Source organism: Balaenoptera borealis, assembly GCF_965194805.1.
Source record: "Balaenoptera borealis genome assembly, chromosome: 3".
In the NCBI taxonomy this organism is placed as follows: Eukaryota; Metazoa; Chordata; class Mammalia; order Artiodactyla; family Balaenopteridae; genus Balaenoptera; species Balaenoptera borealis.
The window spans coordinates 15,015,061-15,042,644 of NC_138866.1; the positions used below are offsets into that span (position 1 = coordinate 15,015,061).

Consider the following 27,584-nt stretch of genomic DNA (forward strand, 5'->3'; position numbering starts at 1 on the left):
TTTCCTTCCCAGTCTGTATACGTTTTATTTCCTTTTCTTGCATTATTGCATTAACAAGGCCTTCTAGCACAGTATTGAAAAGGAGTGGTAAAAGGGGGCATTCATGACTTGCACCTGATCTTTGTGGGAAAGAGTTTCTCACCATGAAATATGATGTTAGCTGTAGGGTTTTTGTAAATACTCTTTATAAGGTTGATGCGAAGTTCTCCTGTATTCCTGGTTTCCCTTGAGTTTTTATCATGAATGGGTATTGGCATTTGTCAGATGCCTTTTCTGCATCTGTTGATATGATTGTGTGATTTTTATTTTAGTCCATCGATATGATGGACCACATCAATTGATTTTTTAATCATACCTGGGATAAATTCCACATAGTTGTGGTGTATAATTCTTTTTATACTTTATAAAATTCGACTTGCTAATATTTTGTTGAAGATTTTTGCATCTATGTTTATGAGAGATATTAATGTGTAGTTTTCTTTTCTTGTGATGTCTTTATCTGGTTTTAGTATTAGGGTAATGCTGGCCACATAAAATGAGTTAGGAAGCATTCCCTCTACTTCTGTCCTCTGAAAGAGATTATAGAGAATTGGTATAAATGTTTGGTAGGATTTACCAGTGAACCCATCTGAGGCTGATGCTTTCTGTTTTAAAGGTTATTAATTATTGATTCAACTTATTTATTAGATACAGGCCTATTCAGATCATCGATTTCTTCTTGTGTGAGTTTGGCAGATTGTGCCTGATACATGTATTCTAAAGTAATTAAGGTTACGTTATATTTAACTCTTGGATTCTGTGCTTTTTATTTAACATTATAGCATAACTTTTCTCCAGTACTGTGAAAAATCACATTTTTAATGACTGCATGAGAGTCCATCCTGTGATTGTACCATAATTTTTTAACCATTTCTAAATGTTGGACATTTAGGTGGTTTTCAGGTTTTTACTATTATAAATAAGGATTCAGGAACAAAAAAGCTATACGTAAAGATTTTTCTGTATTGAGGATTATTTCATTTTTTTAAATTTCTTTTAACACTAGCAGCTTCTTTGGAAATTCAGTTAACAAATACTGATTGAATACCTGCTGTGTGCTCATTATTGTTCTAGGCGCTTAGGGTATAATATGAAGAAAAAGGGGAAGCCTCTGTCCTAATGAAATACACATTCTAGTGGAGAAGAGTAAGATAATAAGTGCACAATAGTAATTTTAGACAGTGATAACTACTACATATAAAATAGGGTAATGGAGTAGAATATGTTAGGATGACTAGGAAGGCTTCTCTAAGCATGTTACATTGACCTGAAGCATGAATGATATGAATGAAGCAAGATTTGGGAGATCATTCTAGACAAAGACCTAGCGAGTATAATGAGTTTGGCCTTTTCAAGGGACAGAAAGGCCAGTGTGGCTGGAGTGTGGTGAACAAAAGGGAGAATAGTAGAAGTTGAAGTTCGAGAAGTAGGTGAGGGTATACCTTGTAGAGCCTTGTAAGTGCCAAGTTAGATAGTTTGGATTTTAGTCTAATTGTAATAGGAAGCTGTTGGGGATTTTAACTAGGTGAAATTTATATTGTTTTAAAAGATCACTCTGGCTATGTTAAGAAGGCCCTAAAGGGGAGCAATAGAGGAAGAAGGGCAGGTGGCTCAGATTAGGGTTGTAGCAGAGAAGATGAGGGTGATGATAGAGTCAGTAGGACAGGCTAATAGGTGTGTGTGATGAATAAGAAAGAGAGAAGTGGTGAGGATTAAATTTAGATTATTAGTCTGAGCAACTGAGCAGATAGTGATGCCATTTACTAAGATGAGAAGTGGATTGGGGGGTAATTAAGGAGGAAAAGAAAGCTGGATGTGTTAAATGTGAGTTGCCCGTGACACATCTATTGCTCTTGGCTGGAGATATAGATTTGGGTGTTATCACTATATGTGTGCTTTTAAAGACATGGGATTGGATGAAATCAGCTGGGAAAGGAAGGGAAGACAGCCAAGACAAGGCCCTCAGATGCTTTAGCATTGAGAGGTTGGGTGTGGAAGATAGGGCCTAGCAAATGAGACAGAGAAGGATGGGTTAATAGATTATGGAATCAGGAAAGCCTAGAGAGGAAAGTGTTTCTAAAAAAGAAAGAGTGGTCATTTGTGTTAAATACCATTGAAAAGTGTTGGAAAATAAGGACATACAATTGACTATTAGATTTGACAGGGTCACACATGACCTTGAAAACAACTATTTTAGTGAAGGAGAAGCGGTGGAAGCTTAGTTGGAATATGTGGAGAAAGTAAAGGGAGTGGAAAAATTGAGACAACTCTTTTGAGGAGTTTTACTCTGAAGGGTCAAGGGAGTGTTTTTCACTAAGTATATCTGAGTGTTAATAGGAATGACTCAGTAGTGAGGAAGCAATAATTCCAGAAAACATAGTTCTAGGAATAAAGTAAATAAGTTTCCTTTACTTGAAAGTAAAGGGAACGGGATCCAGAGCACAAGTGCAGAGTGTGTGGGTTAGAGACGTTTCTTCCATTTTACAAGAGGGAGGGCAGAGTCAGCTGTAACAGTTGCACTGAGGTTAGTGAATTTGTTGAGGGCAAAGTAATCTTCTCTAATTCCATCTATATTTATTCATTGAGTACAAGGCAGCCTCATCAGCTGCAAAGGAGGAAGTTGATGGTGGAGGACTGTGCTCATGAGGAGCTTGGAGGTTGAGAGGAAGAACGCAAAATTTATCAGCTAAGGGTTTAAAAGGATTATGTTATAGTGTAAAAATGCACATTTAAGATTTGTGAGCATAAATTTAAAGAAACACTGATGCACAATTGTATATAAGAAGGGAAATATATGAAGATAACTGCCTTGAAGGAGACAGCCCCCTTTATGTTTGTTTATTGTGTTACTACTTTATAGTTATGATAAATTTAGAGATTAAATGCTTAAAATAACTTATGTGATTGTCGGATCTGATGACAGTGCTCTTACCTAATTTCTAATATCCAGGAATAGTAATAGAAAAGGAACTTAAAAGAGAATCTGTTTTTTCCACGTATTTCAAATGATGATGTCACAATATGGATGGGTAGTCACCTAGTTAAATGTTTTAGGATAGGAATACGCCTTGAAATGGTTACTTCTGTCATCTTTCTCCCAAATCAATCTGTAACATTGTTGAGTACCCCTATATGTTCTGCAATTTAGTAGGCAGTATGTGGGATAAAACTTAACTATAAGATACTAAGTTAACTTCAAGAATATTGGAAAAACACTCATGCTTTCTTTCTCATTAAGAAACTTGGAGCTATCAGAAGAGAACTTTCAGATTCCACCCACCCATCAGCAATACATCCAGCTCCTTTCTCACATTAATCCCTCCACTTGTGCACAAATCCCACCCTTTTTTTCCCTGTTCCAGAAATTCTCCCTGTCTCCTGTATCAATATTTTTGATGATTTTTCTACTGGATGATTTCTGTGAGCATATAAAATATGCTCAAAAAATAGTCTTTTCAACAAGTAATGTTGAAAACAACTAAATATCCATATGTGGAACAAAATGAACCTTAGCTATATTTCAGCATATACAGAATTTAACTCAAATTGAGTCATATATCTTAAATGTAAAAGCTAACACTATAATATTTCTGGGAAGAAGTATAGGAAATAGGGCATAAAAAGCGTGACTTCCAAAAAGGAAAATTATGAATTGAGCCTCATTAAATTCAAAACTTTTCAAACTTCCAGGTAACTGAGGACAGAGGCAGGTATGTAGTAACCTCGCAGAATCTCTTCCCTAAACAATGCAGAATTCACTTCACAGCTATGTTGTTTCAATGCAAAACCCTAGTCTCACCATTATTTAAACAGAGAATACCAAAACTGAAAAAATAACTATAAGTAAAAATAGAAAAACAAATTCCAACCACAGTTTCACAAGCTTTCTCCTCTCCAGTGCTGGGCTTTACAGGGAGAAGCTTAACCTAAAAATCTGAAACAATATCTTGACTGGATACTGTAAGAATAAAGACAAAGATAACTGTAGATAATGTTATAATCTGGTTAGTTAAAATTGTTTCTCACAGGGCTAGCAATTCTGAAACAGCTTTATATATACTAAAATTAAATAAATAGACTTTAGATTATGAGAGCCTAATAAGCCTTCCACTCTTGGAGGAAGAAATTATACAGGCATACCTCAGAGATATTGCAAGTTCAGTTCCAGACCACTGCTAAAGCAAAAACAGCAACAGAGTTGAGTCATACGAATTTTTTAGTCCCCAGTGCATATAAAAGTTATGTTTATACTATACTGTAGTCTAAGTCTGTGATAGCATATGTCTAAAGAGACAATGTACATACCTTAATTTAAAAATAATTTATTGCTAAAAAACGCTAACCATTGTCTGAGTCTTCAGTGAGTCATAGTAGTAATATCAAAGATTGCTGGTCACAGCCCACCATAACAAATATAATAATAATGAAAAAGTTTGAAATATTATGAGAATTGATAAAATGTGATACAGAGACACAAAGAGAGCAAATGCTGTTGGAAAAGTGGCACTGATAGACTTAACATGATGCAGGGTTGCCACAAACCTTCAATGTGTAAAAAATGCACTATTGATGAAGCACAGTACAACAAGGTATGCCTGTAAATAAGGAAAGGAGAAGTCTTAAATGAACCCTGTGGTTTTGGATTAAAATCGGAGGTATTGAGATATCATCTCACACCAGTCAGAATGGCCATCATCAAAAAATCTACAAACAATAAATGCTGGAGAGGGTGTGGAGAAAAGGGAACCCTCTTGCACTGTTGGTGGGAATGTAAATTGATACAGCCACTATGGAGAACAGTATGGAGGTTCCTTAGAAAACTACAAATAGAACTACCATACGACCCAGCAATCCCACTACTGGGCATATACCCTGAGAAAACCATAATTCAAAAAGAGTCATGTACCACAATGTTCATTGCAGCTCTATTTACAATAGCCAGGACATGGAAGCAACCTAAGTGTCCATCAACAGATGAATGGATAAAGAAGATGTGGCACATATATACAATGGAATATTACTCAGCCATAAAAAGGAACGAAACTGAGTTATATGTAGTGAGGTGGATGGACCTAGAGACTGTCATACAGAGTAAAGTAAGTCAGAAAGAGAAATACAAATACCGTATGCTAACACGTATATATGGAATCTAAAAAAAGAAAAAAAAAATGGTCAGAAGAACCGAGACGCAAGACGGGAATAAAGACGCAGACCTACTAGAGAATGGACTTGAGGATACGGGGAGGGGGAAGGGTAAGCTGGGACAAAGTGAGAGAGTGGCATGCACATATATACACTACCAAACGTAAAATAGATAGCTAGTGGGAAGCAGCCGCATAGCACAGGGAGATTAGCTCCATGCTTTGTGACCACCTAGAGGGGTGGGATAGGGAGGGTGGGAGGGAGGGAGATGCAAGAGGGAAGAGACATGGGGACATACGTATATGTATAACTGATTCACTTTGTTATAAAGTAGAAACTAACACATTATTGTAAAGCAATTATACTCTTATAAAGATGTTAAAAAAAAATAAAATAAAATCGGAGGTATCAATATGAACTCACGGGTTTTTGTTTTTAAAGGTTATATTCTATAGTTATTATAAAACATTGACTATATTCCCCATGTCTTGTAGCTTATTTTATACCCAATAGTTTGTACCTTTTAATCCCCAACCCCTATATTCCCCCTCCCCACCTCCCTCTCTCCTCTGGTAACCACTAGTTTGTTCTCTGTATCTGTGAGTCTGTTTCTTTTTTGTTATACTCACTAGTTTGTTGTATTTTTTAGATTCCACATGTAAATGATATTATACAGTATTTGTCTTTCTTTGTCTGACTTATTTCTCTTAGCAAAATGCCCTCCAAGTCCATCCATGTTGCTGCAAGTGGCAAAATTTCACTCTGTTCTATGGCTGAGTAGTATTCCATTGTGTGTGTGTGTGTGTGTGTGTGTGTGTGTGTGTGTGTGTGTGTAAAACACCTCTTCTGTTGATGGACACTTAGGTTGCTTCCATATATTGGCATTTGTAAATAACGCTGCTATGTGAACATTGGGGTACATGTATCTTTTTGAATTAATGTTTTTGGTTTTTTTAGATATATACCCAGGAGAAGAATTGCTGAGTCATACAGTAGTTTCTTTGTAGTTTTTTGAGAAACCACCAAACTGTTTTCCACAGTGGCTGCACCAATTTACATTCTGACCCACAGTGTACAAGGGTTCCCTTTGCTCCACATCCTTGCCAATATTTGTTGTGTTGTTTTTGATGATAGCCATTCTGACCAGTATGAGGTGATACCTCACTATGGTTTTAATTTGCATTTCTCTGATGATTAACAGTGTTGAGCATCTTTTCATGTGTCTGTTGGCCATCTGAATGTCTTCTTTGGAAAAATGTCTATTCATGTCTTCTGCCCATTTTTTGATGGGGTTGTTTGTATTTTTTAATGTTAAGTTTATATATTTTGGATATTATCCCCTTATCAGTCATATAATTTGCAAATAATTTCACCCATTCAGTAGGTTGTCTTTTTGTTTTGTCAGTGGTTTCCTGTGCTGTGCAAAAGCTTTTTAGTTTAATTAGGTTCCTTTTTCTCTTTAATTTAAAAAATAAATTTTTATTGAGTACAGTTGATTTACAATGTTGTGTTAGTTTCAGGTGTACAGTCCATTTATTTATTTTTGGTTTTATTTCCTTTGTTTTAGGAGACGGATCCAAAAATATACTGCTGTGATTTATGTCAGAGTGTTCTGCCTATGTTTTCCTCTAGGAGTTTTATGGTATCTGGTCTTACATTTAGGTCTTTAATCCATTTTCAGTTTATTTTTGTATATGGTGTTAGAGAATGTTCTAATTTCATTCTTTTACATGCAGCTGTCCAGTTTTTCCTAGCACCACTTATTGAAGAGACTGTCTTTTCTCCATTGTATATTCTTGCCTCCTTTGTCATAGATTAACTGAGTATAAGTGCATGCGTTTTTTTCTGGGTTCTCTATTCTGTTCCATTGATCTGTATGTCTGTTTTTGTGCCAGTACCATAATGATTTGATTACTTTAGCTTTGTACTATAGTTTTGAGTCAGGGAGCCTGACTCCTCCAGCTCTATTCTTCTTTCTCAAGATTGTTTTGGTTATTTGGGGTCTTTTGTGTCTCCATACAAATTTTAAAATTATTTGTTCTAGTTCTGTGAAAAATGCCATTGGTATTTTGATAGGGATTGCATTAAATCTGTGGAATGCCTTGGATAGTATAATCATTTTAACAATATTGATTTTTCCAGTCCATGAACATGGTATCTCTTTCCATCTGTTTGTGTCATCTTCAATTTCTTTCATCACTGTTTTATAGTTCTGAGTACAGGTTTTTTACCTACTTAGGTTTATTCCTAGGTATTTTATTCTTTTTGATGCGATGATGAATGGGATTGTTTCCTTAATTTCTCTTTCTGATACTTCGTTGTTAGTGTATAGAAATGCAACAGGTTTCTGTATGTTAATTTGTATCCTGCAACTTTACCAAATTCATTGATGAGCTCTAGTAGTTTTCTGGTAGCATCTTTAGTATTTTCCATGTATAGTATCATGTCATCTGCAAACAGTGAAGTTTTACTTCTTCTTTTCCAATTTGGATTCCTTTTATTTCTTTTTCTTGTCTGAGTGCTGTGGCTAGGATTTCCATCACTATGTTGAATAAAAGTGGTGAGAGTGGGCATCCTTGTCTTGTTCCTGATCTTAGGGGAAATGCTTTCTTTCAGCTTTTACTATTGAGTATAATATTATCTGTCAGTTTGTCATATCTGGCCTTTATTACGTTGAGGTATGTTCTCTCTATGCCCACTTTCTGGAGTTTTTGTCATAAATGAATGTTCAATTTTGTCAAAAGCTTTTTCTGCATCTATTGAGATGATCATATGGGTTTTGTCCTTCATTTTGTTAATGTGGTGTATCACACTGATTGATTTGCAGATATTTAAAAATCCTTGCATCGCTGGGATAAATCCCACTTGATCATGGTTTGCTAATATTTTGTTAAGGATTTTTTGCATCTATGCTTATCAGTGATATTGAGCTGTAATTTTCTTGTTTAGTCATATCTTTGTCTGGTTTTGCTATCAGGGTGATGCTGGCCTCATAGAATGGGTTCAGGAAGTATTCCTTCCTCTTCGATTCTTTGGAATAGCTTGATAAGGATAGGTGTTAACTCTTGTCTAAATGTTTGGTAGAAGTCACCTGTGAAGCTATCTGGTGATGGACTTTTGCTTGTTGGGAGTTTCATTATTGGTAATTTCCTTGGGGGAAATGTTTATTCAGATCCTTTGTCCACTTAAAAAATTAGGTTGTTTGTGGTTTTTGTTGTTGAGTGGTTTTCTTTTTTTTTGTATTCTGGATGCAAGTCCCTTATCAGATATATGCTTTGCAAATATTTTCTCCCATTCTGTGGGTTGTGTTTTTATGTTCTTGATGGTAGTCCTTTGAAGCACAAAAGTTTTTAATTTTAATGAAGTCCATGTTATCTGTTTTTTCTTTTATCACTTCTGCTTTTGGTGTCAGATCTAAGGACACCTTTGTTTCATCCAAGTTAAGTAAGATTTATGCCTATGTTTTAGCTCTTATATTTTGAGTAGATTTTTGTATATGGTTTGAGGTATGGGTCCAGATTCATTCTTTTGCATGTAGATATTCAGATGTCCAGCACCATCTATTGAAAAGACCTTTCTTATTAATGGAAAGGCAATTGACCATAAATATATCAGTTTACTTTTGGACGCTCAATTCTGTTCCATTGATCAACATGTCTGTTTTTATGCCAGTGCCATACTGTCTTGATTACTGTGGTTTTGTAGTAAGTTTTGAAATTGGTATGTGTGACTCTTCCAATTTTGTTCTTTCGCAAGATTGTTTTTACTGTTCTGAGTTTTAGAATCAGCTTGTCAGTTTCTTCAAGAAAGGCAACTAGTATTTTGGCAGGGATTGTGTTGACTCTGTAGATCAGTTTAGAAAGTAATATCATCTTAACAATATTGCCCTCCAAGAACACGAGATGTCTTTCCATTTATTTAGATCTCTTAACATTTCTTTAATGGTATTGTGTAGTTTTTAGTGTATAAGTCTTGTACTTTTTTGTTTAATTTATTCCTAAGTGTTTTGTTCTTTTTGATGCTGTTATAACTGGAATTGTTTTCTTGATTTAATTTTTAGATTGTTGCTAGTGTATAAAAATACCATTTGTATTTTTATATTGATCTTATATCCTTCAGCCTTGCTGAACTCATTTATTAGCCATACTTGGGATTTATTCTGTTGTTGTTTGTGGATTCCTTAGGGTTTCCTATGTATGAGGTTATGTCATTTGCAAGTAGAGATAGTTTTACTTCTCTCTTTTATTTCTTTTCCTTGCCTAATTGTCCTGGCTAAAATATCCAGTATCATGTTGAAGGGAAGTGGCAAGAGCTGACATCCTTGTCTTGTTCCTGTACTTATAGGGGGAACTTTCAGGCTTTCACCATTAAATGTGATATTAGCTGTGCATTTTCATAGATGCCCTTTATCAGGTTGAGGAAATTCTCTTCAATTCCTAGTTTGTTGTGTTTTTTATTATGAAAGAGGTTGGATTTTTGTCAAATGCTTTTTCTGCATCTATTGAGATGAACACGTGTGGGGGTTTGGGTGTTATTATTAATATGATATACTTATTACATTGGTTGATTTTAATATGTTGAGCCAACCTTCCATTCCCGCTTACCTTTTCTCTCCGTAATTTCTCACTGAGTATTCCCTGACTTGATGATACCACTCCAGGCCATCCAGATGCCCAAGCCAAAAAACCCAAGAGTCATCTTAGACTGTTACCTTTCTGTTACTCTGTACATCAAATCTGTTAATTCTGTTTTAATGCCCTCCTAACTTTTCCCTCTTTCAGTTCATCTTCCACCCTGATGCTGGGAGTGATTTTTTTTTCTCCCAAAGGAGAAGTGATCATCTAAATATACTTGTGGAAAAATTTATATTCATTCCTTGCCTTCTACTGATGTACATAAACCATTACCAACTGTTTGGTATTTGTCTTGTTTTTAAAGACTTAGAGACTACTTTCTGTGAATTATGGGTGACCTTTCTGTTTTTTTAAATGGGATTTGTAATTTAATATTAATGTTATAATAGGAGGGCTACTCAATGCTATTTTTGGACACTAACATTTGGTCTAACTTTATACAATAAAAGAGTAAATGGGAGAGAGGGCTTAAAACAGATGAGATGAATACCAAATGAGAAGATGGCACGTGGTAGGGTTGCTACTAATTCATTGCTGTGGTTCAGTTGACCACTTGTGAAAATTCTTTTTTTGAGACGTTTACACACACTACATCATATTACAAGATTATGAAGTCTATCATAACTGTTTATTACATATACCATTGAAGTAGTAACTCTTAGCATGGATTTTTATAGAAGTTATTTTAAGGCCAAATTATTTTAAGTAAATAAGTAACTGAAGTCTAATTTTCACATTGATAATAACAGCTCTGTAAGCAGTTTTAAATATGTTTATTTATTTATTTATTTTGCAGCCTTGCATTGCATCCTGAACGAGTATTGGTGGCAACAGGACAAGTTGGGAAAGAGCCTTATATCTGTGTTTGGGATTCATACACTGTGCAGACCATATCAGTTCTAAAGGATGTTCATACACATGGTATAGCTTGCTTAGCATTTGACTTAGATGGACAGGTATGTGATAATTTTTTTTCTTTTTCTAAACTGTGTTTTTAAAGTGTGTACTATAAGAAATTATTATAAATCTGTAAATATTAAATTGGAAAGCATTTGACAAAAAGCATTTATTCAAGGTGAAGGTGGGTAGAGGGGGTGGGTGGTAGATATATATAAGAAAAATAAGAATAATAATGAGTTTTTATTTCATTGTGTCAAGAACTTTTCAGTTGAATTAATTACTACTATTAGAGCCAAAGTGATTCTGACTCGGTGGAACATTACCTGGTTGTTCTCGAAAATTTTACATATAACTCTTTTCCAGGTATCCTATGTTAATAGGAAAGATGGAAGATATCTTAGGAAAATTCACTTTCTCTAAGTAGCGCTGTAAACATTTTAATTTTTAGTTATTTTAAAGGTTTCTTTTAAAATTATATTTTTAATTGAAAATAATGAGGCAGTTTTTATAATATGAGCTATTTTATATAAAATCAAAGTTCATAACAAAAGATGTAATCTTTGTTCCACTTACTAATCAATTCCCAAATTATTATTTACTTCTAGTCATCAATTTTTAAAAAATTAAGCCAACAGCTCTTTTGTGGTGCTTTCATGAAACTTGTTGTACCGAAAACATATTTAAGAAGTGATAAGAAGTTGGGTTTTGCAGATTTAGTTAATTTATAGTCTTTAAAAGTTTTATAGTGAAATTAGACTTTAAAAATTATTTTAACTTTTAGAAGAATTTTAGTTGTCTGCTTTTTAATTCTTAAAATTAATTTTGTAGATCTATATTTTACAGAAACAGATTACATTTTGTTCTAGTCACTTGAAAATGATAGCCAGTAGATGTTTTATTTACAACTCTGAGAAATAGCTTCTTTGAGTAGCATAGATTAATATACTTTCTGATTAGTGTCTGGTAAGAGATCTATAAAGATGTAACTCGAACTTCTCATTTGGGGAAAAAATGTGTTTCTAGGTTTAGAACCACTGTGTAGCAGTGATCGGCAATTCCAAAACCTTAATTCATTTCCCATTTTTGCTGTTATTTTTCAAGTCCCTTAATGTCCTCATATCAAAATTTCATTTTCCTTTTTAAAAGGAAGAGAATAATACTCTATACTTACTTCACGGGAAATTATATTTTATGAAACAAACTAACAAAGTTGTTTTTTAAAATTATTTACCAAAGGTATTATGATATCAATGTCTGTATACTTTAAATATAGATGTTTTCTTCTTAATTTTAAAATTGCCCTTTCTAAATGCAGTGTATTGCATGGCTGAGGAAATTCTCTTATATACAAGGAGAAATCATGCCCATAGCTTTTACTAGTTGAAGCTTTTAATTTTGCTTACTTTAAGCAACATATAAGAAAAGTCTTGGGTACATGCATTTTATTGTCACATATCTTCATAAGAATGTGCTACTTTAAAATGTAAGCTTATAAAAACAGAATAGCTAAAAGTTATTGAGCACATACTAAGTGCCAGGCATTGTGCTAAGCCTACATTATCTCATTTAATCCTCACAACAACCCTATGAAATAGATACTATTATTATCTCTATTTTACAGATAAAGAAACTGAGACTTAGAGAGGTTAAATAACTTGCCCCAGGTTATACAGCTAGTAAATGGAGCCAGAGCGGGAACCCAGGTCAGTCACACTCCAAAGCTCATGTTTTTAACCACAATGCTCTACTGCTTCCCAAACATGGAACTTAGGAGGTGGTTATTTATATTTCAGAAGGAATTCATCCATCTTAAGTACAGTTAAAACTTGTAAGGAACTGCTGCCAATTGAAGATTAAGTTAAGAGTATTTCTGAAATTATGTTAATGAGAAGATGCTTTAGTTAAGAAATATATTTGGGAACATTTATATTTATTCACTAATATCTATAAACTGTTTATGAAATACCAATTAGGAAATACTGTATAATTTTTGCATTTTCTACTAAATTTGAAACTGTAAATGATCAATTAAGCTTTATCCAATGAATGAGTCTCCCTGTTGGTAGTATGCTGAATTTTCTTTCCTCAGAGGGTTTCTTCTAAATGGATTGACTATCCATGCTAATACTGGAAGTCTACCTCTTTGAGAATAATTAGGGCATGAAAAGGCTATATAAATCCACATCAAACAGAGATTAAAATTTCATAGTAAATGGTAGAGAGTGGGTAGGAGGAGGAGAATTTGATACTTTATCTTGAAAACACAACCATAATTTATAAAAACACATTCCCATATTTAACAAAATCTAAGTTATAGTTAAAACTCTGCTAATTTATAGAATGAACTAAGAATAAAATGTTAATTTTTTAGCCTAATTTTGTCAATTATATGCTGGTACATAATTATGAAGAGTCGTATTTGCAAAAATATTAAAGGAGTTCACTGATTTTTCCAAGGACCTTTTAGTAATCTCTTGATATCTAGACATATCTCAAGTGCCTGTTGTATTATTTTTGAGTTTTCATCTCTTCCATTGCTCTGCCAGATCCTAATTTCTGATGGCTTTCTGTACGAATTGACCACTATTTACTACATTAAGTCCTGGATATTTTGCAAAATTTGTGATTTTTACTTTGTAACATTTGGAACAACTAGTCCTCACTTAATAAATACTGAGATCACAAGGACCCTTCACCCCCATATTGGAATCTTTTATGTTTGTCTATTATTTGAATATGTTTCACACTTGCAGGAACTCATGGAATGCATCTAGTTGTGCCTATTAAGATACTTTTCTCATTTATGTATTTAGTGTGCTAGAACTTTTTAATAAATGCAGTTGACCTTTGAACAACGCAGGGGTTAATCTGCATATAACTTATAGTCGGCCCTCCATATTCACGGTTCCTCTACATCTGTGGATTCAACCAACCGTGAACCTGTAGTACCGTAGTATTTACTGTTGGAAAATATCTGTGGGTAAGGGGACCCAGGAAGTTCAAATCTACGTTGTTCAAGGTCAGCTGTACTTCGGTTTAATTAATGGACACAACCCAGATTTTGTTTGGGAATAGGATCAGGGAGGAATTTGGGAAGCTGGATAGAGGCTTCTTTATCTGGTTTTCTTTCTCCCTATCTGACTGTTAGTTCTTAGTTATCTTGAAAGGAGCTGTTCCTTCTGTCTGCTTCTTAAATGTCAGTGTTCCTAGGAGTCTGTAGCCTTCCTTCCCCCAGCCCTCCTCACTTCACTTATTCTCTTTAGGTGATTACTAGATCCATGACTTTAACTCCTGTATCAGTTAACAGTGGCCTCGGCTTCTCTCCTCAACTCCATATATTCTCCTTGAATGTCGTATAGACATACCATTTATTCCATGTTTAAAACTGAATTCTCTCTTTATTCTAACTCATTAAAAAACAAAGCTTATTCTTTCTCCTGTTTCTGGCCTACCTCTCCAGTCTTGTCTCCTGCCACTTCCCCGTTGGCAACTCCTCGCTTCAGCCACACCAAAGTACTAGCTCTTTCCTGAAAGCACCATGAGCTGTCTGATCTTGGTATCCTTTGGTCTTAAATGCATTTTCTCTTATTTTTCTACCCGACTGTCTCTATCTTCTAAGATATGGTTCCAGCATTACTTTCACTGGAAAACTTTCTTTATGCTCTTCCTCACCTGTGAGAAAGGATGATGAAGTAAAAAATGATAGAAAGCTAAGAGAGGGGGTAGTATTTGCTTGGTTATTTTTATCTTTTCCTCTCTGCTGTTACTTAACCTGTGGTTAGGGAGGTTGATTTTGGCCATGATATGTTTATCAGGGGTACAGAGGAAGTGCTCCCAGGTCTATTTTGTTACTGCCTGTACAGAGCCAGATGCTCTGGGGCTCTACTGGGGTATATGGAGTTTTAAAGCTTTTGGCCAGTTGTGGTTCACTTTGTGTGTGATGAACTTAGCCAGAGAGAAGAGGCATTGATAGAAAGGGCAGTGCCTCTCTGACTATTCCTCACTTTATATTTGTCTTGTGAAATTTTAATCTCTACATAGTATACTATAGCAAGAGGTAGATATCTTTGTTTTAGCTAGATATTTGCTGATTACTCTCTAGTTCCCAAATATTAAAGACTCTTAGGAGGAGCAAATCATCTCCTCTAGTTCATTTGGGCTTTCTGCAAGTGTGACTTGATGGAGAGCCAGATACAAAATATATTCTGTATCTTTTTATGTAAGCCATTCATTCTACCCATTTGGGGACTTAAATAGTAATTTTACTTCGTAGAAACTTTCTAGCTAGGTACTAAATGACATTTCTCATTCAGATGGGTGGAGGGCATGGGTTCTTAAAGTTAATTATGGTTATGGGAACATAATAATAATGATGATGATAACAAACATTTATATAACATTAAGGATATGCCAAGCACTCTTCTAATTCCTTTATATATGTTAACCCTATGAGGTTTTTTTTTATTATTCCTACTTAGGAGGTGAGGAACCTAAGGTACAGAGAGGCTAAATAATTGCCTAAAGTCATCCAGTTAGTGAGAGATGGAGCTGGTGTTTAAACCTAGGCAGTCTGGTACCAGAATCTGTGCTGTAAACCAGAGATTGGCAGAACTTTCTACAACATGTCAGATAGTAAATATTTTAGGCTTGTGAGCCATGCAGTCTCTGTCACAGCTACTCCAGCTCTGCATTGTAGTGTGAAAACAGTCATAGGCAGCTTATAAAGGAATAGGTGTGGCTGTGTTCCAGTAGAACTTTATTTACAAAAAACAGGGTACAGGCCTGAGGGTTGTAATTTGCCTGCCCCTGCTTCTAAACCAGTGCTTTTCAAAGTATGTGTTGTGGGTGGGTCCTTGTGATTTCTTCTTTAACTCTGTCGTTACTTAGAATTGTACTGATAGTTGCCAGATATTTGGAGGATTTTCTGCATAACTTTCTGTTATTCTGATTTAATTCTGTCTTTGTCAGAGAACATACTCTGTATTTTAATTTTTAAAAATTTGTTTAGGTTTATTTTGTAATTCACAATTTTGTGATCTTCATGAGGTTTCCTGTGCACTTTGAAAAAATATGGGAAAATATGTATTCTGCTATTTCTTTTTTCTCCTCCTGTTTGTTGTGCTATTGTTGTCATTCATTTTACTTCTTTCATTTTCATTCATTTTACATGCTTTGTAAACTCCATTATAACTTGTGATTTTTCCTTAAACAGTTAGTTTTCAAAGAAAATTAAAAGTAAGAAAAGTCTTATTTACATATTTACCATTTGGGTACTCTTCATTGATATGTGTAAATTAAGTCTCTCTTTGGTATTATTTTCCTTCTGCCTGAAGAAACTTCTGGTATCGTATCTTATAGTGATGATTTGTTGTTGATGAATTTTCTCATCTTTTGTTTATTTGAAAAAGACTTAATTTGGCCCAGTTTTCAAAAGATATTTTTTGGTAAGTATATAATTCTGTGTTGACTTTTTTTCCCCTCAGCACTTTAGAGAGGTTATTCATTGTTATCTGATATGCATAGCTTCAGATGAGAAGCCCGGGATTATTTTTAAATCTTTGTCCTTACACACCAAAATTCTCTCTCTTTTTTGGCCACTTTTAAGGTTTTCATCTTTAGCACTGGTTTCAGCAGTTTGATGCCTATGTGTGTGGATGTGTTTTTTCTTTGTGTGTGATTTATCCTGCTTGAAGTTTATTGAGCATCTTAGATTTGTGGGTTTATGTTTTTTATCAAACTGAGAAATTTTTGGCCATTATTTCTTCAGTTTTGTTTTTCTTTTCTTCCATCTTTCTTTTCCTTTTGGAATCACAATTACCTGTACATTAGACCACTTGAAATTTTTCTAAAGGTAACTGAGGCTCTGCTAATTTTGTTCCCTTTTTCCTTCTATGCTTTATTTTTGATAGCTTCTGTTGCTATGCCTTCAAGTTCATTTATTTTTTCTTCATTGTCTAAGCTGCTGGTAATCCTTTGGAGTGAATTTTCATTTCAGATAATTTAACATTTATATTTAAAGTTCAACATGTTTTTCTTTTATATCTTCCATTTCTCTTTTTATTCTTTATGTGTTTGTTTTAAAATAATTCTGGAGCATCTTGAACATTTCCATCTTAACAGCCAGTGTCTTCTAATTTTAATCATTTCTGTGATTCCTGGGTCTATTTCTAGTAACTGATTTTTCTCCTGGGTATTGGTCACATTTTCTTCTTTTTTAACATGTTCAGTAATTTTTTTTATTGGATGCTGGACATTGTGTATATTACATTCTGAATGCTGGATTTTGTTGTATCCCTTTAAAGCATGTTGGACATTGTTTTTATAGGTAGTTAAGTTCCTTGTGGATCAGTTTGGTCCTTTTGAAAAGCTTGCTTTCAAGCTTTTTTTGGTCAAGGCTAGAGTAGCTTTTCCTCTAGGACTACTGGTTTAACTTCACTACTATGGTGTGACCCTCCTGGAATCTCTACTGAATACACAGTGAATTCGAGGATATACCTCCATTCTTGCTATTGGGAATTTGAGTGATCCTGACCCTTTATGATCTCTGGGAATTGTTTGGCTTTAGCTCCCCAGTAATTGTTCTTTTTTCAGAATTTGTTCTTTGCATGGCCTCATGGATTTCACCCTATACTTGCAAACATAGGTGTTCTCAAGGGGACCCGTAAACAGATTTTCTAGAGTTCTTTCTCTGCTCTGCAAATTCTAGCCATCTTGGCCTCTCTGAACTCCAGGCTCTATCTTCTCAAATCAGCAAGTCTTCTGGGCTCTGTTTGGATTCCACCTTTCTGTGCTATAGTCTGGAAAATGCCACCTAAATGAAGGCTGGGGCAATTGCAGAACTTACCTTGTTTGCTTCCCCCTCATTCAGGGTTTACAGTGCTTCACTTCCTGTTAAAAATGTCCAAAAATATTTGTTTTATATATTTTGTACAGTTTTCTAGTTGTTTATGGCAGGGGGGCAAGTTCAGACCCTGATACTCCTTCATGACCAAAGGCCATCTTTCATGTTTCCTAACCTCTCTCATACTTCCCATCTCACTGTCCCCTCTTTTCAGCTCAGTCTCTTCATCTCCCTCTAATCTCCTATATAACTCTTCCAATGAGGATTTTTTTTCTTTTTTCCACTGAGTTTTTAATTTCATTTATTTTTCATTTCTAGAAATTGTTTGCTTCCTTAAATTTGCTGGGATACTTTTTATAGTCTCCCATTCTTGTCTCATATGAAGATATTTTGAAGCCTTAATTTTATTTCTCTACTCACATTAAGCTTATTTTATATTATCTGATAATTCCAATGTCTGATGCTTTTCAAGACTGATTTTGTTGTTTGTGGTGACTTGCTGATTCTCACTCATGGTCCCTTATTTCCTCTGGTTATTAGGTGTGGGGGTTGTTTGTTTTAAGTTTATTTTTATTGACTTGCTACTTGTGGGAATTCTTCGAGGGATGGATTGATGTATCAGTCCTCCATATAGGATTTATATTTGCCTGTGCCACATAGTTGAAAATGCTTGAAAACTCTGCAACCCTTAGGACCACTCTGAATGAAATTTTTCATTTGAAGGATTCATGATTCATGTGGATATAGGCCCTACAACCATGTGAAGGTTGTTTGTGGCTACATATTTTCAGGAGGGTTTTTTCCCCCTTCATGCATCACTGCCCCTTTCTTTGAAAAGGCATGGTTTCTTGTTCTCCCTTACTCTGAGGAGTTACTGCTTTAGTCAAATGTCTGCAATTCAAATCCCTACCTTGGGCAGGCCCTAAACTTTATCTCCTATTCCTCTTCAGCCTGAAGAACAAAAATCAGGCTTACCAGGAGTTAGCTGATACCTTTAGAGTAAAGTGGGTATAGGAGCTCTCTTACTTCCAGGATTCCCATAGGAAATCACTTTGTTTTTGTTCTCATATTTCTTAATTCCTTGACAGCTCAACAGTGCATTTAAAAAGATGTTTTTTCATTTTATCTAGCATTTTTAGTTTTTGGCAGGAGAGATGTTTAGGGTGTTCTGTCAATCCTACTGTTAGAAATGGAAGTCTTCTTTTTCTCATATGAAGAACTACACATATATGCAAATATTAACAAGATGAAATACATCCAGCCTTTCTCTATGAGGCCTATAAAATATAAGTGTGTAAGTTTTGATGTTTATAATACCCATGAGTAGAATTTGTTTGCCATTTATAATTTGGTTCCTTTTTTATTTGTTTACTTTTTTATTCCCCCTGCTCCCTGGTCTTCTTGGACATAATTCAGCGCTTGGTTTCAGTTGGACTTGATTCAAAGAATGCAGTTTGCGTTTGGGATTGGAAAAGGGGAAAAATGTTATCTATGGCTCCAGGTCACACAGATAGAGTAAGTATTCTCCTTTGGAGTTTCTAATGGGTACTGTGTGGGAAAAAGGCAGAGAAGAGTCAGGGGATTTTATGTTTCTGTGTTTTGTTATTGCCAATTGCTCATGTGTAATTAAAAATTTTAAAAGCAGTTATAAATACTCATAAAATTTTAGAATGCATATATGTATTGTAGTACTCAAAAACATGACTTGATATGTATAGTTTTAGCATAAAACCTTTAACCCAGTGTTTGCTTTGGCAAAAATGATGAGTTTTAAGTTATTCAAATCTAAATTTAAAAATTGAATGGTTCATGCCTAGGCTCTATTTATTATTCAGTTTGATTTATCACTGATTTATTACATATGCATCATAGTTAAGGTGAATACTGTTGCACGTATGAATTTGAAATTATGTTAGAGACCTAACATTTTTCACTTTGGAAACTTGTTAAAAATACATTCCTTATTCCAAGTTGTATGAAATTAATATAACGAATACTTTGTCTTAAACTCTTTAAAATGTCTGATTTTTTGGTGTATCTGCTGTATTCTGCTATCTGGTAGTCTTTACCATGTTTCTTTGACACCTGTCTGCATAATCACCTAACCTGAACCAGCACAGGAGCTATAGTCGTTGATTCTATTTGGGGAAAATCTATGAATCTGTAAGAGTTGTATAAAAATTTTTAATGTATTTGCATTTTGGAAAATAAACTTGGTTTTCAGCAGATTCTCAGAGGGGCCTGTTATACGCAAACACAATTTAGATAATTATTAAAGTGTTAGGTACACTTTATTAGACAGTTGTGTATTCTGACTTACTTAGATCAAAGCATTTCACACATTAGTACTTTGGACTTAGTAAGTAGACTGATTACTGTGAAAAATGGTACTGTCATTGGAATTTTTGAAAAGTATTTTTGTGGTTAGTATTTTAAAGGTGCATCAGTATGTTTTTCATTTAATCTGTATTATGGTGAGTTGTGAAACATTAATTTATAAGATGTATTCTTTCTTCATTATCACTAAAGACTATCACTTGGTAAATTTTTAGAGGTAGTAGGCATATTAGGTGATTATGCAGGCAGATGTCAAAGAAACATGGTAAAGACTACCAGATAGCAGAATTGTTTTTTATCTGTTATGAGATTATTTTTCAAATATTAATTTTTCTTTCATTTATTATTAAAGTATATATTTCTGATGCATATTTTATTTCAGCTGGGTTTTTTCTTGTTTGATTTTGTAACAAAAATTGTTCGTGTATTTATAATTTATGGAATCTTAGAAAAAAATGAAGCCTGGGGATCTCCAAAATGTAAGTTAGTTTTGTTTGACCCATAAACAATTAAAAAAACCTGAAGACTAGAAACAGAGTTTTTACTGTGAAATAAATGTTTGGATCTTTTATGTAAGTAATTCTGTGTGATAGAAAGCTACAAAAATGTTCTCTATTTCTGGCTGTATAAGTGTTGTGTATGTTCTATTCATTATCTTTCCTCTTTAGAAATTACGCACTTACCTGCCTCATTCCCTGCTTCTGTTGAATCATTCTTGTTATTTATAGACCAAATTTTTTTTTTTAATTAGAAAGAGGTGTTGATTTTCACTCCACTAGTTGCTTCATATGGTTCATAGAAACTAAGAAATAGTTTTTATTCCTTATCATTTACATACTTTATTTCTCATATGATCTTGAAGTGTAGGATTCTGATTATTATTTATTGAGGAATATTGTTTTATGATATGTAGGTTTTGGGGCTATTTGGGCTTTTGGACAGGATTCTTAAATGATTCTGAAAATAAGTATTTTAATCATGAATCTGATTTGTTTACAGATATTTGATATTTCTTGGGATTTGTACCAGCCAAATAAACTGGTCAGCTGTGGTGTAAAACATATCAAGGTACTAGAAGGGTCTTGCTTTATAATAGTCATGATTACTTATTCTCTGCCACTAAGCACATATCATACTACAATTTAGGATATATATATATATATATATATATGTATATACACATACACACATACATACACACACACATATTTGTGTGTGTGTATATATACGTGCATGGGTATATATATATGTATAGAGAGAGAGACAGAGTGAGAGAGAGACACAGAGTGAGAGAGAGACAGAGAGAGAGGGAGAGAGAGACAGAGAAAGAGGTAGATGAAAAAAAGATCAGTATGTTGCTCTCTAATATTTTTGAAGCTGAGCAATTCCTTTACTCGTAAAGCTTAAAAATAAGAGAGATACACATTTGGAATGATTTGTTCATTTTTGGAAGAAGATAGGGAAGTCAAACATAAATCTTCATGATGAGGGTTTTTGTTCTTTTATGTGGATTCAGGTAAATTTAATGTTTGCAGAAAGAAAGAAATGAATATGGGACAGGGCAGGAGTATACACATTAAATAGTTCTGCATAAAGAAATTAGGCCCAGAGAATAAGTTCAACTTTATAATAAGTAAATTACCACTTAAAATAATATAATTTATTAATATTATGTACTTAAAAGATCTTACCTGATCTTCAAGATCTTATTCTAAGACCTAAAGATCTAAGTTTAAAATCTGAAGCCTCAAAGAACTAAAAATGATCACTTACCCATTCAAATAGCTCATGAATGCTTTAATCAATGTATGATTTTTAAATTTAAAAATCTCTGTGATTTCTGTGCATAGGTATAGCTGGTTCTCTTCCTTTCAGTAAGTCCCAATTTCAGTCTATTTTTTTCTTCTAAATCAGTGATTCTCAACTTTGGCTGCATATTAAAATCATCTGGGGGAAGTTAATGACACAGTATACCTGAACCCCCACTGAAATAAATTGAGACAGAATCTCTGGAGAGTGAAGCCCAGGTATCCAAATGATTTTTATGCTCAGCAGGAGTTAAGAACCATTGTTCTAGAATCCAGATCAGTGCTGTCCCATAGAGTAACCACTAGGTAGATGTGGCTCTTGAGCATTTGAAATGTGACTGCCAGTGTGACTGAAGAAATGAATATTAGTTTCATTTTCATTGCTAACCCTTCCCAACTTTTTAATCTGTCTAAAAGATTATGTAGTTTTTTTTTCAGAAACCTAAGGGAAACAGCATATTTTTAAAATAGTTTAGTTCAACCCCCCCTTATTCTTACAGTAAGGATTGAAACAGTGATTTATCTGCTGTAACATAGCTAATGACAACACTAGGATGAGGATGCGACCATTGAACGCTATTGTATCATAAGGGAGTTTCTTAGGTAATTTCTAGTCTGCTGCTCTAATATAGCATCAAAGTATTGGAAATGTTTTTGGTTATATTATGAGCATTCTTTGGTAATTCGATTATACTATGTACTTTTTAGTTCTGGAGTTTATGTGGAAATGCTCTGACCCCAAAACGAGGGGTCTTTGGTAAGACTGGTGACCTTCAGACGATATTGTGCCTGGCCTGTGCAAGGGATGAATTAACATATTCTGGTGCACTCAATGGGGATATATATGTTTGGAAAGGAATTAATCTTATACGAACAATACAAGGAGCTCATACTGTAAGTATATTTAAATATTTTAAACACTTTTAGGTATTAATTACTTACCTTCTTGTCTTAGAACAAAAGGTTCCATAATATAGCAGACTTTCTGTTCAATTCAGTAACTTGAAAACTACTATTACAATTGAATTAATTTGTCTGTTTGTTTTCAAGATTTCAATGAAGAAACATTATGCAATTAAATTAGTATAATTATTATTTTGTTCAAACCATTGCTTTAGTATGGTGTCTTTTTCATTGTTGAAAAAAAGCTTGTTAAGTTTAACCTGAAAGTATCCTAGATTAACCACATTAGAATAAAACTAGTGCTTTTTTAGCCAATTTACCAGTGGGAAATTTGGGGATAGCTCTAGGATAAAATTAACTTTTTAATTTTAATATCATTGATTCATTAAGTGAGTGGCAAAGGAATTTAATTTTTGTACTTCATGAGATTTTCATATAAATAAGTTATCAGGAAAAAAAAAAAAAGCTGTTGTTGAAGGCTTTTAGTGTTTTTAGGGACTTCCCTGGCTGTCCCAGGTTCGATCCCTGGTCGGGGAACTAAGATCCCACATGCCATGTGGTATGGCCAAAAATAGTTTAAAAAACAAACAAACAAACAAAAATCTTTTAGTGTTTTTTGATTTGGGCTTTTTTAGCAGTTGAGTCCCTCACATAGTGAGGGGAGCTAGAAAGCACAGAGCTGCCATATTGGTAGCAGGACAATCTCAAGTAGAAAAGCGATTGCATATATTAATATGAATCACTATTAAATATATATTACATATTAAGTATATTAAAGAACCACTTAGAGCAGGACTTGCTTTAAGCAAAATGCCTAAAGACCAGAAATAGCAGACTCTAACAAAGGTTGTGGCAATTCACATTTTCACCATCAATATATAAAAATACCAGTTTCTTCCTCATACTCATCAGCACAGGTTGTGTCCACTATTGTAAATTTTTGCCTGTCTTCTGGGTGAAAAATAATAACTATTTGTTTTAGTTTTCTTTCCTGTCTATTTGTGAAATTTCATGTATTTATTGACTAGAGTTGACCCTTGAACAACATGGGTTTGAACTACAAGGGTCCACTTGTATGCAAATTATTTTCAATAGCAAATACTGTAGTACTACACAATTTGTGGTTGGTTGAATCCATGGATACCGCAGAACTTGCAGATATGGAGAACTTTGGATGTGGAGGTCCAATTCTAAGTTTTACTAGAATTTTCGACTACACAAAGGTCGGCACCCCTAACACCTGCATTGTTCAAGGGTCAACTGTACTTGAATTTCCTTTTCTATTAATTGGCTTTTCTTATCCTGTACTCTTTTTTTGTTACTGTTGTTGTTGGATTTTCTTTCCTTTATTCGTTTGTATATTAGGGATATTAACCTTTAAACAGTCATACACATTGCAAATATTTCCCCAGTCTGTTTTTTTTTAACTTACGATATCTTTTCTCATATGAAAAATTGAAAATTTTTCCTTTATGCCTTGGTGGGTAACCTGCCATGCTTAAAAAGTTCTCTCACAGCCCAAAGTTACATAAGTGTTCTGACTCTTCTAATATATTTGTTTCATTTTTCACATTTAGAATTTGGTCTTTATGTTTTTGTTTTTGTGTAATTCATTTCTATATATGGTATAAGGTTTGACTGAATTTTCTTTTATGTTATGCCCATATCATTAAATACCACCTTGGTCATATACTGAGTTCCTATATATGCATAGATTTGTTTCTAGATTATCATTTGTGTTTTCTGATGTATTTGATTATTCCTATGCCATATCAAAAAAATTTTAAGTGGATTTCTACCATCATATATAGTGTATTTTCTTAAAAAGTATATATTGTTAAATTATTTTATTCCCTCTTCTAGGCAGGAATTTTTAGCATGAATGCTTGTGAAGAAGGCTTTGCTACTGGTGGCAGAGATGGCTGTATTCGTCTTTGGGATTTAACTTTTAAACCAATAACTGTGATTGATCTCAGGGAGACAGACCAGGGGTACAAAGGTAATAACAGAACAAATATCTCATTACTAGCCAAATTCTAAATGTACCAAGGGTTGTCGGTTTCTTTCACTAAACTTAAAAGTATATTTTGTAAAATAAATGAGACTTATATTTGCTCCTTCATACTGTATACATTTTAATTAAAATCCTTCTGCTGAAGAGGGGAAATTTTGCCTGAAGACCATCTAGGTTTACTGTTGCGACAGAGATTCTTTTCATGTCTAATGCCTGTTTTAATGGGACCCACAGAGAGATTTGATAGGTACTTACTTTGGTAACCTTAAATTTTGAAAATATATTACTATTAGAACGCTAAATGTAACTGTTTAGCAAATAAACTGTTGAAAATAGTGTGTTGAGAGCTAGGGGAACTTTTGTTTAGGATTATTTAAATTCATGTATATGTGTTTTTCCTTCATCCAGATTTGTCAGCAATCAGGATATAATTTTTCCTTTGGGGGGGGTTTAAAAATTGATGTAATAAAACAGAATCTTTTACTATAAAATTAAACGTATTATCCACTAGTGTGGTATTATAAGAGTAGGATTGGAAGTTACACAAGTCTATGTTTAAGCCATATTTCAGTCACTTATTAGATGTGTGACCTTGAGCTGCATACCTCATCTGTAAAATGAGAATAAGAGTAACTATTTCATAGAATTAAATGAGCTAATATATGTAAAATATTTAGAAGAGTGTCTGGCACATAACTATCATCCAGTAAGTGTTAACTGTTATACTGTTTTCATTAGTTTTGCTGAGCATTATTGTACTTTAAAGTTTACAAAATAATTTGACACTTTTTCTTATTTGATTCTTACATTGTAAGTTACACAGCAGCTTAATGTTGACCATACTATATAGATGAGAAAACTGAGAAAAACACTAGCTTTCCTGAGGTTACAAAAGGAATTGTATATAAAAAAAAGTAGAAGTCTCTCTTCTTAATGATTTTATGAGCACATTGAATAAATGAAATATAAACACGAGAAAAGTCAGATTATTATAAGAGAAAAATAATACAGTTCTTGAATTGTGAATAATTTCTCTGTGGATGATGCACACTATTGTTATAAGCCTTTGGCTGAAGAAGTGATCAGACTATGACTGATGTTGTCCAATAAGGAAGAAGAGTGTATGCCCTGAAGAATGGGTAGAAATTAGGTATATAAAAATAGAAATAGTCCACATAGAAAACAGTACAGATAAATGAAGAAAATGTGTGGATCCAAGACTTTCAGATTCCTTTTATCTTATATCTAAGGTATAAAAAATAACAGTGGTTTAGGCAGATTGGCATTCTGTTATTACAGTACTGATCTTAAATACAATTCAATTTGACTAGGTTTGTCTGTAAGGAGTGTTTGTTGGCGAGGTGACCACATTCTAGTTGGAACACAGGACAGCGAAATTTTTGAAATTGTGGTGCATGAAAGAAACAAACCTTTCCTAATTATGCAAGGGCATTGTGAAGGTGAACTTTGGGCACTTGCCGTCCATCCTACTAAACCTTTGGCCGTGACTGGAAGTGATGATCGTTCAGTCAGGTAAGCAATTCATAAAGTAATTGCATAGGCTGGAATTTGAATTTGTCCTTAGAGAAGCATAAGAAAAACTTAAAAAGAAACCCTTAGTTTTAAATTTTATCTGCTTATGGTATAACAAATGAACATAATGGGTGCTTAAAATTAATAGAATTAACAACTATTTATAAGATTTGGGTTTTTCTCTTAAAAACCTAAGTTGGAGTTTGTTGCATATCAAAATGTACAGAATTACCTTTTTAACAGCTATATAATATTCCACTGTGTATTGTAACTTATTCAATTAATCTATCATTGATGGGAGTTTAGGTTCTTCCAGTTTTGTGCTTCTAAATACACTGCTTGCAGCGAATGTCTTTATACCTTTGCCATTTCGTACATGTGTAAATATGAATATTTCTATGGTAAATTCTTAGCAGTGTTCAAAAGACATATGCATTTAAAATTTTGATAGATAATGCCTTACACAGAGGCAATAACAATTTACATACCTTACAGCAATGTGTGACAGTGCCTGTTTTCCCACACCCTTGCCAGCACTAATTATTATCCCAAAAGGTGAAAAATGATATCTTGTTATGTTTTGAAAACATGCTTTTCTCTCATACTGAGGGGTCTTGAGTATGTTTTCATACGTTTGGAGGACATTTGTATTTTCTTTTCTTTGACCTGTCTGTTCAAGCTCTTTGCGTATTTTCCATTAGTACACTGGTCTTTTTCTAATTATTTTAATATAGGATCTAATACCTGTCTACATATGAAAGCAGCAATTAGCCTTTTGTCTATGACAGTGGTTTTTAAAGTGTGATTCCTGGACCAGCAGCATCAGCATTACAGGGGAACTTGTAAGAAATGCAGATTATCGTGCATTATACAGGACCTTGTATCAGAAATCCACCAATTTGGGGTTTTCCAGGTAGCTGTGATGTACACTAAAGTTTGGGAACTACTGGTCAGTGATGTGAGTTGAGATATTTTTTCCACTTCGATGTCTTTGTTACTTGCTTTTTTACTATGTTTAGGTTTTTTGCTATGAAGAAGTTTTTGTTGTTATTTTGTTTTATGCAGCTGAATTTATCAGCATTTTCTTTTATGACTTCTGAGTTTTCTAGCATAGAGAAATCCTCCCTAAAGTTAAAAAGTTTTCCAGTATATTCTTCTAGTACATTAGTGGGTTTATTTTTTATGTTTAACTCCTAATCTGTGTAAAGTTTACTTTAGTATAAGAAGTGAGGTGGGGATGCAACCTAATTCTTTCCAGATAACTACTGATATTTTAAATGGTATGTTAGTCAATCATGCCATTTACTATCTCTGTGTTACTTAGTTTTATGTAGGTGGGAGATGCTATAGCTCTGGGTTCACGTAGGAACTCGCTGTGGGGCTACACTTCACACACATGGTTTGCTAGGAACTATTGTTTAGTTTCTTGCATT

General features: G+C 34.0%; 1 protein-coding gene across 14 annotated transcripts in view; it reads left to right on the forward strand.

The window, feature by feature from the left end:
• Positions 1-27,584, forward strand: part of EML5 (EMAP like 5) — a 162,131-nt gene that overhangs the window by 21,692 nt on the left and 112,855 nt on the right. For all 14 annotated transcript variants that reach the window (XR_014242212.1, XR_014242213.1, XR_014242214.1 and 11 more), the window contains exons 2-7: positions 10,612-10,771; positions 18,973-19,071; positions 20,893-20,961; positions 22,410-22,595; positions 24,468-24,603; positions 25,950-26,151. Coding sequence is in view for 11 of the 14 variants with exons in the window: in XM_082383652.1 (XP_082239778.1) it covers positions 10,612-10,771; positions 18,973-19,071; positions 20,893-20,961; positions 22,410-22,595; positions 24,468-24,603; positions 25,950-26,151 (852 nt within the window). In the remaining 3 variants the exon portion in view is untranslated. The remainder of the gene's footprint in view (positions 1-10,611; positions 10,772-18,972; positions 19,072-20,892; positions 20,962-22,409; positions 22,596-24,467; positions 24,604-25,949; positions 26,152-27,584) is intronic.